The sequence below is a fragment of the Euleptes europaea genome, chromosome 21 (genome assembly GCF_029931775.1).
Source record: "Euleptes europaea isolate rEulEur1 chromosome 21, rEulEur1.hap1, whole genome shotgun sequence".
Classification (NCBI taxonomy): domain Eukaryota; kingdom Metazoa; phylum Chordata; class Lepidosauria; order Squamata; family Sphaerodactylidae; genus Euleptes; species Euleptes europaea.
In genome coordinates this window covers 15,930,738-15,947,141 of record NC_079332.1, presented here as the reverse complement: position 1 = coordinate 15,947,141, position 16,404 = coordinate 15,930,738, and the positions used below count along the sequence as shown (strand labels likewise).

The following is a 16,404-nucleotide window of genomic DNA, read 5'->3' as shown; positions in this document are numbered from 1 at the left end:
TAGGGTTAGAATCATAGAATCATAGTGTTGGAAGGGACCACCAGGGTCCAACCCCCTGCACAATGCAGGAAATTCACAACTACCTCCCCCATCCACACCCCTAGTGACCAGAAGATGGTCAAGATGCCCTCCCTCTCATCATCTGCCTAAGGTCACAGAATCAGCCTTGCTGACAGATGGCCATCTAGCCTCTGCTTCAAAACCTCCAGGGAAGGAGCACTCACCTCCTCCTGAGGAAGCCTGTTCCACTGAGGAACCGCTCTAACTGTTAGAAAATTCTTCCTAATGTCTAGACGGAAACTCTTTTGATTTAATTTCAACCCGTTGGTTGTCAGCTCTGGGTTGGGAAATCCCTGGAGATTTGGGGGCGGAGCCTGGGGAGGGTGGGGTTTGAGGAGGGGACGGACCTCAGCAGACTATAATGTCATAGGGACCAACTTCCAAAGCAACCATTTTCTCCTGGGGAACTGATCTCTGCCACCTGGAGACCAGTTCTAATTCCGGGAGATCTCCACCCACCACCTGGAGATCCTACGTGGACAGGAGAGCCCTTGCAGGTTATAATGCTATAGAGTCCACCCAGCAAAGTTGCAATTTTCTCCCAGGGAACTGATTTCTGTTGTCTGGAAACCAGTTGCAATTCTGGGAGATCTCCAGGCCCCACCTGGAGGTTGGCAACCATTGCATGGTTCATTTAGCAGAACCTTGGGAGCAAATTTACTCCCAAGGAGTGGAGGTTGCCATATTTTTATTTTTTTCTCTTTCCTGACCCCACTCTACCCTGGCTGTAGCTTTCAACATTTCTTCTTTTTTAATTCCACTCCACTTTTAGAAAAAGAAGAGTTGGTTTTTATACCCCAATTGTCTCTACCCTAAGGAGTTGCTAACTGGCTTACATTCACCTTCCCTTCCCCTCCCCACATCAGACACCTTGTGAGGCAGGTGGAGGTGAGAGTTCGGAGAGAATTGCGACAAGCCCAAGGTCACCCAGCAGGTTTCATGTGGAGGAGCGAGGAATCGAACCCAGTTCTCCAGATTAGAGGCTGCCGCTCATGTGGAGGAGTGGGGAATCGAACCCGGTTCTCCAGTTTAGAGTCCACCACTCATCTGGAGGAGTGGGGGATCGAACCCAGTTCTCCAGATTAGAGGCTGCCGCTCATGTGGAGGAGTGGGGAATCGAACCCGGTTCTCCAGTTTAGAGTCCACCGCTCATCTGGAGGAGCGGGGGATCGAACCCAGTTCTCCAGATTAGAGGCTGCCGCTCATGTGGAGGAGTGGGGAATCGAACCCGGTTCTCCAGTTTAGAGTCCACCGCTCATCTGGAGGAGTGGGGGATCGAACCCAGTTCTTCAGATTAGAGTCCTCTGCTCATGTAGAGCCGTGGGGATTCGAACCCGGTTCTCCAGATTAGATTCTGCCGATCTTAACCACTACGCCACGCTGGCTTTTAGCAGGCTCTCTAGGCCTGTGGGCCCAGTCCAGCGCTGGCAGGGAGAGGACAGATGCGAATCAGCCGAGCAGCTCTTATCTCGCCAGCATACCAAGCCCAAAACCTGCCCGCCTTCATTTGCAAACAGCTGCCAAGAAGCTTATCTTCCCACAATTAGAGCCATTAAAAAAAAAGCACAGAGAATCCAGCACCAGCACCCCAAAACGCACATAATTGCTAGTCCCGAGCCCTTGCAAACAAGCTTGCTTTGCACAATTTGGGAATAGTCCTGCTTGCAACGTCAGGCAGGCCACTCGGCGGGGCAGGCGCCGCCGGTTTGTAGCCATCCTACGAAAGGGCACGGAGAGCAAAGGCTGTCCTGAAGACAGAAGGGCGTTAGAAAAATAGCAAGAGCCCTGCTGGATCAGGCCAGTGAGGGTCCATCTAGTCCGGCATCCCGTCTCACACAGGGGCCAACCTGTTCCTCTGGAGGACCATCACCGGCCTTCATGGAAACATAAGAAGAGCCCTGCTGGACCAGACCAGGGAGATTCCACCCAGTCCGGCATCCTGTCTCACACGGTGGCCAAGCAGTTCCTCTGGGGGGCCAACAACCAGGGCATAGAACTGTGTTGGCGAACCTATGGCACGCGTGCCGGACTTGGCACGCCGAGCCCTCTCTATGGGCACGTGCAGCCATTGCGTCTGCCTTCCCTGGACTGCCTGCAGGCAACGCGGAGCAGTTCAAAGCGCCCCCCCTTCCCTGGACTCCCCGCCGCCCAGCTGGGAGTAACCCACTGCCTCCCCTTCCCTGGACTCCCCGCCGCCCAGCTGGGAGGAAACCTCAGTATTCAGGTTAAATTGCCGTGTTGGCACTTTGCGATAAATAAGTGGGTTTTGGGTTGCAGTTTGGGCACTCGGTCTCTAAAAGGTTCGCCATCACTGGCATAGAAGCTGAGGCCTTCCCCTGAGAAAAACTTCAGAAGAGCCCTGCTGGATCAGACCAGTGGGGGGTCCATCTAGTCCAGCATCCTGTCTCAGTGGCCCACCAGTTCTGGAGGTCCAACAACGGGGCAGAAAGGCTGAGGCATCAGAAGTGGTCCAGGTTGTGCCAGGGGATTTTTGCAGTCATCTTCAAGGGCAGCCCCACATGCAGCGCACGGCATTAGTCTGGCCTGGAGGTACCGGCAGCACAGCATGACGAGGAAGAATTGCCTCCATGCTAGACGGAGCAAATTAAAAGCACTTTCTTCAACTGCCTGCTTCTCAAACTCAACCAAAGATCCAACACAACACCCTGGCCCACAACTTGTCTAAGAACAGATGACTCCCATCCAGAGCAGGGTATTCAAGGCAGTGACTTCTGGCAGCACCCAAAGGTGCCACACCTGGACGGCAACACCATATAGGAGAGGGATTCCAGCCAGAGGTAGCACTGCCCAACTGATAAAACTCAGGGGCAGAGGCTATCCCTCTTCACATCCCCAGTTCCTGACCACGGACAGCAAACCCTGTGCTGGGTGATCTTGGGCCAGTCAAACACTCTCAGCTTCTCCTACCTCGCAGGGTTGTGGTGAAGAGGAGGAGGAGGAGGAGAAGGAGAAGAAGGAGAAGTAGTAGTGGTAGTAGTAGTAGTTTTGCTCCAGGGGAACTGATCTCTATCGGCTGGAGATCAGTTGTAATAGCAGGAGATCTCCAGCTAGTACCTGGAGGTTGAGCAAACCAAAATCAACACCTCTGCACTAATATCGAAGATAAGGAAAGTAGTGCAGGAATCTTAGGCTATAATACGACCCAAATGAGTGAAACATCAAAATGTAATCAATGCATACAATAGTGGGAAAGGACAAACATACACGTGTATCCCTTGTGGAACGGTTACATTTGCAATGACTTCTGTTTATTCTAACTATATCCTCTATAGATTTTAAGCCATATGGACTATTGCAATTGCCAATGGATATAGTTATAAGATTTATCCCTAAGGGGAAGAAATGAATTTTTGAATTTTGTGTATACCTTTTGAACTGCATGAATTGAATGGAACGGATGAAGAATGAAACGATCGTCTTCCTTTCATAATAGTCTTTTACACATTTGCTGAGTTCTTGTGACCAACTATTGGAATCTTCTTGGATCTATGTACCCTTATGGACTATTGAAGAAAATATATTTATACTTACCTTTGTGGATTATTGAAATACTATTGTATATAGTTGTATGTTTGTCCTTTTCCACTATTGTATGCATTGATTACATTTTGATGTTTCACTCATTTGTGTCGTATTAATTATAGCCTAAGATTCCTGCAGTACCTGGAGGTTGGCAACCCTACGGTCACCCCCTCAGCCACGAGGGAAACTTCCTGGATCACCCAGCTCAGCATCATTTGCAAGAATCGCAGAGACCAGCAAGCCCTAAGTGGCCTGTTTGGAGCACGGACACTACAGAGCACCATAGAGTCCAGGAGAAACAGAAGTCCTAGAGTGACCTCACACACCCGCTGAGCTCCCGGCGCTCCACAAACTCCGCCCTCCCCAGGCATCAACCCCAAAGCTTCCCCCAAGCTGGAGTCGGCCCCCGTTCCTCTCTTGCCGTCCCAATTCCGCCACACCCCTCATCGGAGGGAGGGCGTGATAAGGCAGATGTGTATCTCACAGCTGCTGCTCCGGGTTTGCGATTCCAGCTGCCCTGCGCACGCCCTGAAATTATAAGAGAATGCATCCTCAGCACATTCGCCTGGCTAAAATGCCTCCCGGCTGATATCAAGTACCACCCAACCAAGGCAGCAGTAGCAAACGGAGGCTGTTGGACACACATGAAGCTGCCTTCTACTGAATCAGACCCTTGGCCCTTCAAAATCAGTATTTACTCAGACCGGCAGTGGCTTTCCAGGGTCTCAGGCAGGGTCTCTTTCACATCGCCTACTTGCCTGGTCCTTTAAACTGGAGATGCCGGGGATTGAACCTGGGACCTTCTGCATGCCAAGCAGCTGCTCCACAACTGAGCCACAGCCCCTCTCCATGGCTCTCCGGGGTCTCAGGAGGAGGTCTTTCACATCCCCTACTTGCCTAGTCCCTTTAACTGGAGATGCTGGGATTGAAACTGGGACCTTCTGCATGCCAAGCAGCTGCTCCACCACTGAGCCACGGCCCCTCTCCATGGCTCTCCAGGGTCTCAGGCAGAGGTCTTTCACATCACCTACTTGCCTAGTGTCCCTTTAACTGGAGATCCTGAGGACCTTCTGCATGACAAGCAGCTGCTCCACCTCTGAACCACAGCCCCTCTCCATGGCTCTCCAGGGTCTCAGGAGGAGGTCTTTCACATCACCTACTTGCCTAGTGTCCCTTTAACTGGAGATCCTGGGGACCTTCTGCATGACAAGCAGCTGCTCCACCACTGAGCCACGGCCCCTCTCCATGGCTCTCCAGGGTCTCAGGAGGAGGTCTTTCACATCCCCTACTTGCCTAGTGTCCCTTTAACTGGAGATCCTGGGGACCTTCTGCATGCCAAGCAGCTGCTCCACCACTGAGCCACGGCCCCTCTCCATGGCTCTCCAGGGTCTCAGGAGGAGGTCTTTCACCTCACCTACTTGCCTAGTGTCCCTTTAACTGGAGATCCTGAGGATTGAACCTGGGACCTTCTGCATGCCAGGCAGAGGCTCTACCACTGAGCCACGGCCCCTCCCCAAAATGTTAAACCAATCATGAAATCATGAAGCTGCCTTCTACTGAATCAGACCCGTGGTCCATCAAAGTAAGTATTGTCTACTCAGACCGGCAGCGGCTCTCCAGGGTCTCAGGCAGAGGTCTTTCACATCGCCTACTTGCCTAGTCCCTTTAACTGGAGATGCCGGGGATTGAACCTGAGACCTTCTGCCTGCCATCTTGCATAAAGAGGCCTTCAGAAATCCCTGCAACACGTTCGATGCCAGTCTGCTTAATCTCCGTTCTTCGGCACGGGCAACTGCAAGTCGGGCCATTCCCTTTGTCAGAAATGAGAAGGAGGTTTTGGAAGAAGGAGAAAAGACACTGCAAGAGATGTACACCTTTTACCCCTCAAAGTCAACCGTTTTGAGCCTGGAGACACTGTACATACCTGGCAGCAATTTGGACTCTGAGAAAGGCATCCAGATAAGGTTGGCAACCTCTGTGTGAGGCCTGGAGCTCTCCCAGAATTACAACTGATCTTAGAATCATAGAGTTGGAAGGGACCACCAGGGTCATCTAGCCCAACCCCCTGCACAATGCAGGGAATTCACAACTGCCTCCTCCCACACACCCCCAGTGACCCCTACGCCGTGCTCAGAAGATGGCCGGAAAAAAATCCTCCAGGATCCCTGGCCAATCTGGCCTGGAGGGAAATTGCTTCCTGGCCCCAAAGTGGCGATCGAGCGGCCCTTTTCTCCAGGGGAACTGCCCTCTGTTGCCTGGAGCTCAGTTGTAATAGCAGGAGATCTCCAGCCACCACCTGGAGGTTGGCAACCCTACTTTGGATTGGGAAATACTTGAAGATGTTGAGGGTGGAGTTGGCAGGGTTGGGAAAGGGGAGGGACCTCAGTAGGGTATAATGCCATAGAGTCCCCCTTCCAAAACAGCCCTTTTCTCCAGGGGAACTGATCTCTGTCGCCTGGAGCTCAGTTGTAATCGCGGGAGATCTCCAGCCACCACCTGGAGGTTACAATTTATAAAAAAACTTGGATTGCACAGCTGAAGTTAGTCAAAAAGAGCAGTCACTATGGCTATTTACAAAAACCATTGAGACCAAATTGCACAAAATAAAATTCTTATTAGTGCTTTGTTTCTGCACGAAATAATATTTTTCCAAACTTGGATATTGTTACAATAATAAATGAAATCAAAACATAACATAAATGTCAGTTGATATCAAGACAGGCTTCCGGTAACTGTCCTGTTTCATATAAATATTTTCATCAGTTGGTAAGTATTCAGTTGGTAAGTATAAGTTCATATAATTATTTAAAGAAGAGGATTAAATAATTATATGAACTTATACTTACCAACTGAATACTTACCAACTGATGAAAATATTTATATGAAACAGGACAGTTACCGGAAGCCTGTCTTGATATCAACTGACATTTATGTTACGTTTTGATTTCATTTATTATTGTAACAATATCCAAGTTTGGAAAAATATTATTTCGTGCAGAAACAAAGCACTAATAAGAATTTTATTTTGTGCAATTTGGTCTCAATGGTTTTTGTTAAATAGCCATAGCGATTGCTCTTTTTGACTAACACCACCTGGAGGTTGGCAACCCTAACCTGGAGGCTGGCACCTCTAATCTCAGATAATTCTCACCCCCCCCCCCTCAACTTGAGAGGCGGTGCTCCGCTTTAATGATTTCTTGTGCCGTTCTCTATTGGGGGTTGGGGGTCCTTCCATTTTGGATGCAGGGGATTCCCGTCTTCCGTGCCCCGTTCACACTTCAAAAATGTTGAGGGCTAAGCAGCTCTCGAGTTTCCTGAAAACAGATCTTTTCGGGTGGGAGAGATGTTTTGCTGAATCACAAGTTTGATTTCGCCACCCGGTTTTTCCCCCACATCCTACCCCTAAGGCTCATTCAGGGTCGGTTTTTCCCCCACATCCTACCCCTAAGGCTCATTCACTCCAGGGTCACTGCGGCTGCTCTCGGGCGGCCGTCACCGGGAAAATCCAGTTCAGTGGCTTGAAAATATTTGAACTATGCCGTTCCTCCAGACTTCTACATTGAACCAGTAAGCCTCCGTGCTGGGGTCGGCCAAAGGCAGGCATCCATGAGACCTTACGGCAGGCTCAGTTGCTTTCAAGAAGCCATTCACAAATGTGTCCCTTTGATAGTTAAACGGTGGGACTCCCTGCCCCAGGATGTGGTGATGGCGGCCAACTTGGAAGGCTTGAAGAGGGGAATGGGCATGTTCATGGAGGAGACGGCTATTCGTGGCTGCTAGTAAAAATGGATATTAGTCATGATGCATACCTCTTCTCTCCAGGATCAGAGGAGCAGGCCTATTATAGGTGCTGGGGAAGACAGGCAGGATGGTGCTGCTGCATTCATCTTGCTTGTGGGCTTCCTGGAGGCCCCTGGTTGGCCACTGTGTGAACGGACGGCTGGACTTAATGGACCTGGGTCTGATCCAGCAGGGCTTTCCTTATGTTCTTGTGATAGGGTGCTGTGAAACAGATGTACCTCTGCCCCCAAAGGAGGTGGTCATGCATAGCTGCAGCCTCAGGTTACAGTGTCCGACTAGGATCTGGGAGACCCAGGTTCGAATCCCCACTCTGCCACAATTACACTGTCCGACTAGGATCTGGGAGACACAGGTTCGAATCCCCACCCGACCATGGTTATAGTGTCTGACTCGGATCTGGGAGACGCAGGCTCAAATCCCCACGCTGCTATGGCTATAGTGTCTGACTAGGATCTGGGAGATGCGGGTTCGAGTCCCCCACTCTGCCACGGAAACGTGCTGGGTGACCCCGGGCCGGTCACTCTCTCACGCAGCCAAACCTACCTCACAGGGTTGTCACAAGGAATGAAATGGAGGAGAGAGGTCCCTCCCCAAGCTCCATCCCCAAGTCTCCAGGACTTTCCCAACCTAGAGTTGGCAACCATAATGCCTCAGTAGGCCCACAGTTATCAAACGGTGAGACCAGTGGACGCAACCTTCTGCCGCTGCCTCTTTGCCAGGGACAGTCCCTACGTTCCGGAGTCTGTCCCCATGCGCCCGTTTCCGCTTTTGGCGGATGCCTAGTTAATATTTTGTTAGGACCAATTACCAGCGTTGTCCTCCTTCAGGGTCCAGTTCCCTCCCCGCCCAGCTCTGGTTCCTAGGGCAAGTCCATGGGAAGGCATGCTCAAGAACAATGAGGCAGTCAAAGCACACTTTGAACCCTTAGCAATACCACTGTGTATTTTATTGATTTACTTCATTCATGAACGCATGAAGCTGCCTTCTCCTGAATCAGACCCTCGGCCCATGGAAGTCAGTATTGTCTACTCAGACAGGTAGCGGCTCTCCAGGGTCTCAGGCAGGGGTCTTTCACATCACCTACTTGCCCGGTTCCTTTAACTGGAGATGCCCGGGATTGAACCTGGGACCTTCCACATGCCAAGCAGGTGGTCTACCACTGAGCCAGGGCCCCTTATTTCCCCCTTATTTGCTCCTTGTTAGAACTAAGCCCAAAGTTTCCCTACCCAGTCCCCTGCCATCTTCCAGACAATTTGTGGCATGGCCCTGATTGATACCAAAAGTGTGCAGCGTGGTCGGCTTGCCAACTCTGGCTTGGGAAATTCCTAGAGAGGTTGGTCGTACCCTAGGGTTGCCAGGTCCCTCTTTGGCCATTTTCTCCAGGGGAACTGATCTCTATCGGCTGGAGAGCAGTTGTAACAGCAGGGGATCTCCAGCCACCACCTGGAGGTTTGGTAAACAAAGGTTAGCGTGCTGTAGGATACTCAGAAGCCCGGTGATCTTTCTGTTTCAACGATTACCGCCTTCTTCAGGGACCAACGCTGGCTGTTATTAACATTCTCGGCGTTGGCCAATGATCAGAAACAGAAAGATCACCGGGCTTCTGTCGAGAACAACTGCACTACTGAATTGCTACTCTCAAGAAGCATATCTGTGGAAGAAAGGGAGGTTGGCACCCCCTTTCATGGACTTACCTATAATACTGTTATTTGTTTGTAACAAGGCATAGTCCTCTCTTTGGTGTTACTTTTAAGGCAATAATTAACAACACATGTTTTTGCCTACATACTATCAGTGGTGGATATGTTATTAAATACCACTACTTTATAATCATTGTGTCTAGCTTGTGAAGTGCTGTTTCTAGTTTAATGACCACCTGGAGGTTGGCCACCCTGAATAGACTGCCCACCCTCCAGACTGCGGGTGGGAAACGTTTGTTTTTAAAAGTTCCCCTGCAAGAAGAAATGCAGCTCATCCGTTCTCCTCATCCTCCTGTGCCAGTTTTCTGCTTGCAAGGAAGAGTAGTTTGCTTTAAAAAAAAAAATTGCACATTGAAAAATGTTGAGACTTTTAGTGCTGTCAACCATTCTCCACTTCATTTCAGAGCACACGCAGGTCCAGCACACGGCTCTTTGAAACCGTCGGGTTCAAAAGACCACAGGAGAGTCAAATCTAGGTCTTCAGCCGGCCTGTTTCGCTCCCTGGGGCGTTGTGCAGGGAACAGTTCAGCGGAGGTTCTCACGGTACATTCAATCCGTCCAAAGCAGGTGTATTTACCTTGGCAAACGGCACACAGCTAACCCGCTCGGTTCAGAGAGGAGGACCGGCTCCTTAAAGACACAGGCACCGAGGCAGCGTTGGCTTTCCCAGGTAAATTTTCAGTCAACTTGCGGAACCGACCGCATCTTGAACTAAAGCCAGGCAGGGATTTTGGTCAACAGAGGGCCATGCAAAGAGACCCTCTTTTCAACCAAGCCGGGACACGCCAAGTGGTTCTCCCAGATTCCTTTTTAAAAAGCCACCCTGGACAACATGCTTTTAGAAAAACGGGATGCAACTTGTCCTAACCAACAGTTTATAAGCGAGACATTTCCCCGACAGGCTTGCTCAGTGCCTCCAGTTGCCAACCTCCAGGTGGGGTCTGGAGATCTCCTGGAAGCATTGCTCATTTTAAATTTGGGGTATCATTAAAGCACAGAAGCAAAGTCCAAACCATCTCATTTGTTCTGGGAAGTTGACAGGCGTGATAGGCCAGAGGCATCAAAACCTGGAGATGGCTTTGTGAGCCCTGATTCACAATGAATGCTTATTTTGACAGATTATGCCAAAAATGTATCTGCTGGCTGGAAGACCAGGGTCCCACCTGTGTTAGACAGTAGGTGTGTGTATGCACATATAAATAAATATACATTTATTTATTTACTTCATTTATACCCTGTCCTTTTCCCAATGGTTAAGCAAGAGTGTGTGTGGTCTTCCAGGTCTTCCAGATTAGAGTCCACCGCTCACATGGAGGAGCGAGGAATCAAAACTGGTTGTCCAGATTAGAATTCGCCACTCATGTGAAGGAGCAGGGAATCAAGCCTGGTTGTCCAGATTAGAGTCCACCGCTCATGTGGAGGAGTGGGGAATCAAACGTGGTTCTCCAGATTAGATGAGTAGGTTGTTTCGAAGTTCCCAGACGGACCAACGGCACATCTCTAGAAGGAGCCAGTCCTAGGCGTGTCAGGAACAAGCCAGTGACGCCAACCTCTTCCTTGGCTCCCAACCAACCCTGCAATGACATCACCCAGCCAATTTGCTCAGCAAGGCTATTAAAAAGTCGGGCATCACCCTTCTCGGACAGGAACAGCTGTTCATCCGCCTGCCTCTGATCCTCCGCCAAAACGGCCCGGGCCCCTCCTGAGTTTTACAAGCTTAAGATAATAGGGTGTTGCTTCTTCTGCAGGGCGTCTGGGGCAGAGGGCAGATCTCGGAGCCGCTGGTGTTTGGCTCCTGCTCCCGATGATGCAACTAAGGCTTGAAGAAGAAGAGTTGGTTTTTATAGGCTGGCTTTCTCTACCTTTTAAGGAGATTCAAACCGTCTTAAAAGCTCCTTCCCTTCCTCTCCCCACAACAGACCACCTTGTGAGGTAGGTGAGGCTGAGAGAGTTTGGAGAGAGCTGTGACTAGCCCAAGGTCACCCAGCTGGCTTCATGTGGAGGGGTGGGGAACCAAACCCAGTTCTCGAAATTAGACTCCACTGCTCCTAACCACTACACCACGCTGGCTCTGTCTCACACACACATGAAGCTGCCTTCTACCGAATCAGACCCTGGGTCCATCAAAGTCAGTATTGTCTACTCAGACTAGCAGCAGCTCTCCAGGGTCTCAGGTAGAGGTCTTTCACATCGCCTGCTTGCCTACTCCCTTTAACTGGAGATGCCGGGGATTGAACCTGGGACCTTCTGCATGCCAAGCAGAGGCTCTACCACTGAGCCATGGCCCCTCTCCATGGCTCACCAGCATCTCAGGGTCTTTCACATAGCCTACTTGCCTACTCCCTTTAACTGGAGATGCCGGGGATTGAACCTGGGACCTTCTGCATGCCAAGCAGAGGCTCTACCACTGAGCCATGGCAGAGGCCTGCTGAGATTGGAAGCTGGTCCGCACCAAGGTTTCTAAAATGCAGCGGATCCACCCGAGGAATGCTCCTAACGAAACCATTTGGTCGAGAAAGCCATCGCCCCGTGGTTTTGGTCCTTCCTACAACGACGTCTGCCCTAAGCACAGGGCTGAATGCATTTTGGGAAGGCTGTACAGCCCACTTCACAGGCACATGTCGGGCGGCCAGGTCACCCACTGCAGTTGGGAGGCATCCCCCCAATATAAGGCTGCCAACCTCCAGGTGGTGACCGGAGACCTCCTGCAGTTGGGAGGCATCCCACCAATATAAGGCTGCCAACCTCCAGGTGGTGACCGGAGACTCCTGCTCTTACAAATTATCTCCAGGAGACAGAGACGTCCACCTGGAGAAAATGGCTGCTTGGAAGGTGGACTCTATGGCATTATTACCCCACTGAAGTCGGCTTCCATTTCTTAAAAGCAAAGCCCCAAATGGAGCAGGACAGGATCTGAATGGAAACAAGAGACTGTGAATCCGAGCTGTTCCGGAGAGTTTTCGGGGCAGCCTGGGCAAAGGAGGAAAACAGCCTTCCGGCTGGGACGGCCAATTCTTCCCAGTTTCCATTTTTAAATGAAGTTTACAGTCCCCACAATTGCAAAGCAAGTAGCTATCTATCCTAGGCAGAGATCTGTAACATTCCTAGCCAAACGTCATGTTTTACACCCTGAATGAATGCAAAAAGACCCCATGGGTGGTTGAAACGTATTATTAAGCACGCATACATGCATATATCAGAGGGGAATTCTATCCCATATAGAGGGGAATTCTGTCCCCGGCCCCCATTTTCTTGTGGTCTTCACCCAGCAATATCCTTAAGCAAAATAAGCGTAGAAAAATATGTTCACGCAGAGCAGAAGGATGGCGTTGACACAGCACACCCGAGACCAGAAGAGAGAGGGCGTGCGGTCCCCGAAGGTCTTCCCGGTGGGTATTTCTGACTCCCCAACCGGGGGGCTGCTGGGGCCCCCACTGCAGACGCAGCTCCACGTCTGTCCTTCCTGGGACTCTGTCAGAGAAGGAAAAAGCAGCATGTGAGGGGGAACCTTTAAAAAGAAAAATAATTCTGGTGGAGCTATCTAGTTGCGGCGATAGCTAAGTGGAGCTTCCAGGTACAGCAGTAGTCTATCTCCACAGCTGCTGCTGAGGTCGAACGAGAGGAGAAATCTTCACACTCCAATTCAGATGAATTTGGCAAGACGCCATTGGAAACAGGATGCTGGGCTAAATGGACTTGTGGCCTGATCCAGCATAACTATGATATGATATGATGCTATACTACATTTATACACCGCTTTTATCCACAACGGGGACCCAAAGCAGATTACAGCAATCTCCACTTCTCCATCTTATCTCCGCAACAACCCTGTAAGGTAGGTTATGTTGAGAGCGTGCGACTGGCCCGAGGGCACCCAGAGAGATTTTCCAGTGCTGTGAAGATTCAAAGGTAGATCTCCAAGAACCTCACATGATGCCCTAACCACTACACCGTGCAGTCTCTCATTTTTACGCTACGGCCAGCCACCCCCGGGGGAATGACGCGAACTGACACACTTTAGAGATCCGGATTCCTTGGCATGAAATCTTTTACTTTTGTGTCCCGTCACATCTGCTTTTTGTAGCTTGGAGCAATGTGGCACAGACTTTCCTTTGGTCATGTGAGCGGGGCAAACCCAAACTAGGCCCTGTGGATTTGGCCCAACACCCTACTCTCTCCTAAGAGCCACAGCGCTCCAAGGAGCAGACGAAGTATGGGAGATAATTTGGGCGTACCCCTCCATTCCAATTTTAGTCATAGGAACATAAGAAAGGCCATGCTGGGTCAGACCCAGACCCATCAAGTCCAGCAGTCTGTTCACACGGTGGCCAACCAGGTGCCTCTAGGAAGCCACAAGCAAGACGACGGCAGCAGCATTTATCCTGCCTGCGTTCCACAGCACCTAAAATGATAGGCATGCTCCTCTGATACTAGAGAGAATAGGTCTGCATCATGACCAGAATCCATGAATAGCCCTCTCCTCCATGAACCTGTCCACTCCCCTCTTCAAGCCTTCCAAGTTGGCAGCCGTCACCACATCCTGGGGCAGGGAGTCCCACAAGTTAACTATGTGTTGTGTGAAGAAATACTTCCTTTGGTCTGTTTTGAAGCTCTAAAGTCCCTAAGTGTAAAGTCCAGGGCCTCGAACGTCCCTGGGCAAAATCCACCTCCATATCCCAAGGGGCAACAATGGGGGCTCCGTCCCCAGCCCGCCCGCTTCCCGTCCCCAGGAGAGTCCCCCCCACTCCCATGAGATTGTCCAGCCTACCCTCTTTCGCTGTCCCAGAGAAGCCGTTCCCAGGCAGTGATTTGGGCACCACAGATGGGGGAGAAGACGGGTATCGCTCTGGACGAAGAGTCCACCAGGTCATGTTTTCGATCTGCAAGGTTTTTTTAAAAAAAGAAAGAACCTTACCTATGGTTTTTACCAGAGGATTCCCGGTGATTCCTAGAGCTACTCTAAGACACTTCCCAGTATTCACCAAAACTGACACCGTGGGGTAAATGACACCACGTCCCTGTGCCCGGAGCTCCTGCTGATTGCCTGGCATGGCATGGCATGGCAAATGTAGCAGTTGCCTGGTCGAGTTGCCAACCTCCAGGTGGGGTCTGGAGATCTCCCGGAATGACAACTGATCTCTAGTGACAGAGATCAGTTCCCCTGGAGGAAATGGCTGCTTTGCAGAGTGGACTCTATGACATTATACCCAGCTGAGGTTCCTCCCCTCCAAAAGCCCGTCCTCCCCTGGCTGTAGGGCTTGCCAGCTCCAGGTTGGGAAATACCTGGAGATTTGGGGGGATGGAGCCTGAGGAGGGTGAGGTTTGGGGAGAGGAGGGGAGGGACTTCAATGCCCGAGTCCAATGGCCAAAGAGGCCATTCTCTCCAGGGGAACTGATCTCTATCGGCTGGAGATCAGTTGTAATAGCAGGAGATCTCCAGCCACCACTTGGAGGCTGACACAGCGACCGACCAAAAATGTCTTTCCAAAGTAAATACAACCTACTTTATAATTCTTGAACACTATAATTATCAATACATATACGCATAGATCGTGAACAATACAATGATAGCGTGACCGACTTACAACCGAATTGCACGTGGCCACCTAAGTAAGTATCATGACATACATCATGCAAGGTAAGTATCTCAAAAATATAATTTTCCGCAGTCTGTCATAACTTGGTACTTTGATATGCATTTGTGATTCTGTATTTCTTTCCACAGGGAGATCAGTAGGTCATCCAACCCTCAAGCCGGTGGATCATCAAACCGACGGCCGTTTCGATTCTTCAGTTCTCCATCAGCTCCTTATTCAATGTCTTCCCAGCATGACAATGTCCACTTAAACTCCATACGTGGTACATTCCTATTCGTGGTATATCCCCGTGGGGAGGCTGCTTGGAGAATGTGGAAACAGACGTGCATAAAAGGCCATAAAAGGTTTTCCTGCAACTAGATGCCCAGAAAGAGGGTTCAAGGGCTTCTCTCTTTCCTACTGAGAAAAGTGTTCACTTCGACCTTGAAATATGTTGAACACTGTTCCCCACCCCGGCATCCCTCTCCCAAGCACAGAGAGACCTGGGCAGCTCCTTTCTGCCTCAAGAAACCCTTCCCTTTTATGCCACTAAGTTATGCAATGTCCGGCACGCAAATACAAAAGCCGCCGTGCTTCCTGGCTTGTTCCGATCTGCCCAAGGAGGTCCCAGCGCCAAAGAAAGCCAGCCTTCCGTGGCTAAGGGGGTGTCAGGTAGAGAAGCCAAGCTTTGCCCCTCGGAGAGAGTTTCCCAGAGAGGATTTCCACCTCGGGAAGATTTTAAACAAAGCCTTCAGGGAGCTTCATGGCAGAGAGAAGGTTTGAACCCTGATTCCTCCACTCTGAGTGGGCTGCTACCCTAACCTGGATGTCCCCGGCTAGCCTGATCTTATCAGATCTCGGAAGCTAAGATGGGTTGGCCCTGGTTAGTACTTGGATGGAAGACCACCAAGGAAATTCACAGTTGCTATAGAGAGGCAGGCAATGGCAAACCACCATCTCTGCCTTGAACTGGATGACATAGGCTAGCCTGATCTTGTCAGATCTCGGAAGCTAAGCAGGGTCGGCCCTGGTGAGTACTTGGATGGGAGACCACCAAGGAAGTCCAGGGTTGCTACGCAGAGGCAGGCAATGGCAAACCCCCTCTGTTGGTCTCTTGCCTTGAACTGGATGGCATAGGCTAGCCTGATCTTGTCAGATCTCGGAAGCTAAGAAGGGTCGGCCCTAGTGAGTACTTGAATGGGAGACCACCAAGGAAGTCCAGGGTTGCTACGCAGAGGCAGGCAATGGCTAAACTGACCTCTGTTTGTCTCTGGCCCTGACCTGGATGGCCCAGGCTAGCCCAATCTCATCGGATCATGGAAGCTAAGCAGGGTGGGCCCTGGTTAGTACTTGGATGAGAGACCACCAAGGAAGTCCAGGGTTGCTATGCAGAGGCAGCCAATGTCAAGACCACCCAGGAAGTCCAGGGCTGCTTTGCAGAGGAAGGCAATGGCACACCGCCTCTGTTTGTCTCTGCCCTGACCTGGCTGGTCCAAGCAAGGCTAATCTTGTCAGATCTCATGAAGATAAGGATGGTTGGGCCTGGTGAGTACTTGGATGGGAGACCACCAAGGAAGTCCAGAGTTGCTATGCAGAGGCAGTAAAGGGCAAAACACTTGTGAACATCTCTTGCCTTGAAAAACCCTATGGGGTCATTATAAGTCAGCTGCAACTGGACAGCATTTCCCACCACCAGTTGGCTTGCTCTAACCACTACACCACAC

At 50.7% G+C, this 16,404-nt stretch overlaps 1 protein-coding gene across 1 annotated transcript in view; it reads right to left on the bottom strand.

Annotated features, from left to right (window-relative positions):
- Positions 1–12,381: 12,381 nt before the first annotated feature.
- Positions 12,382–16,404, bottom strand: part of SLC5A10 (solute carrier family 5 member 10) — a 128,179-nt gene continuing 124,156 nt past the window's right edge. Inside the window, exons 14-15 of the mRNA XM_056866319.1 lie at positions 13,957–13,984; positions 12,382–12,503 (exon numbers count right to left, since the gene is read on the bottom strand). Coding sequence (XP_056722297.1) covers positions 12,382–12,503; positions 13,957–13,984 — 150 coding nt within the window. The remainder of the gene's footprint in view (positions 12,504–13,956; positions 13,985–16,404) is intronic.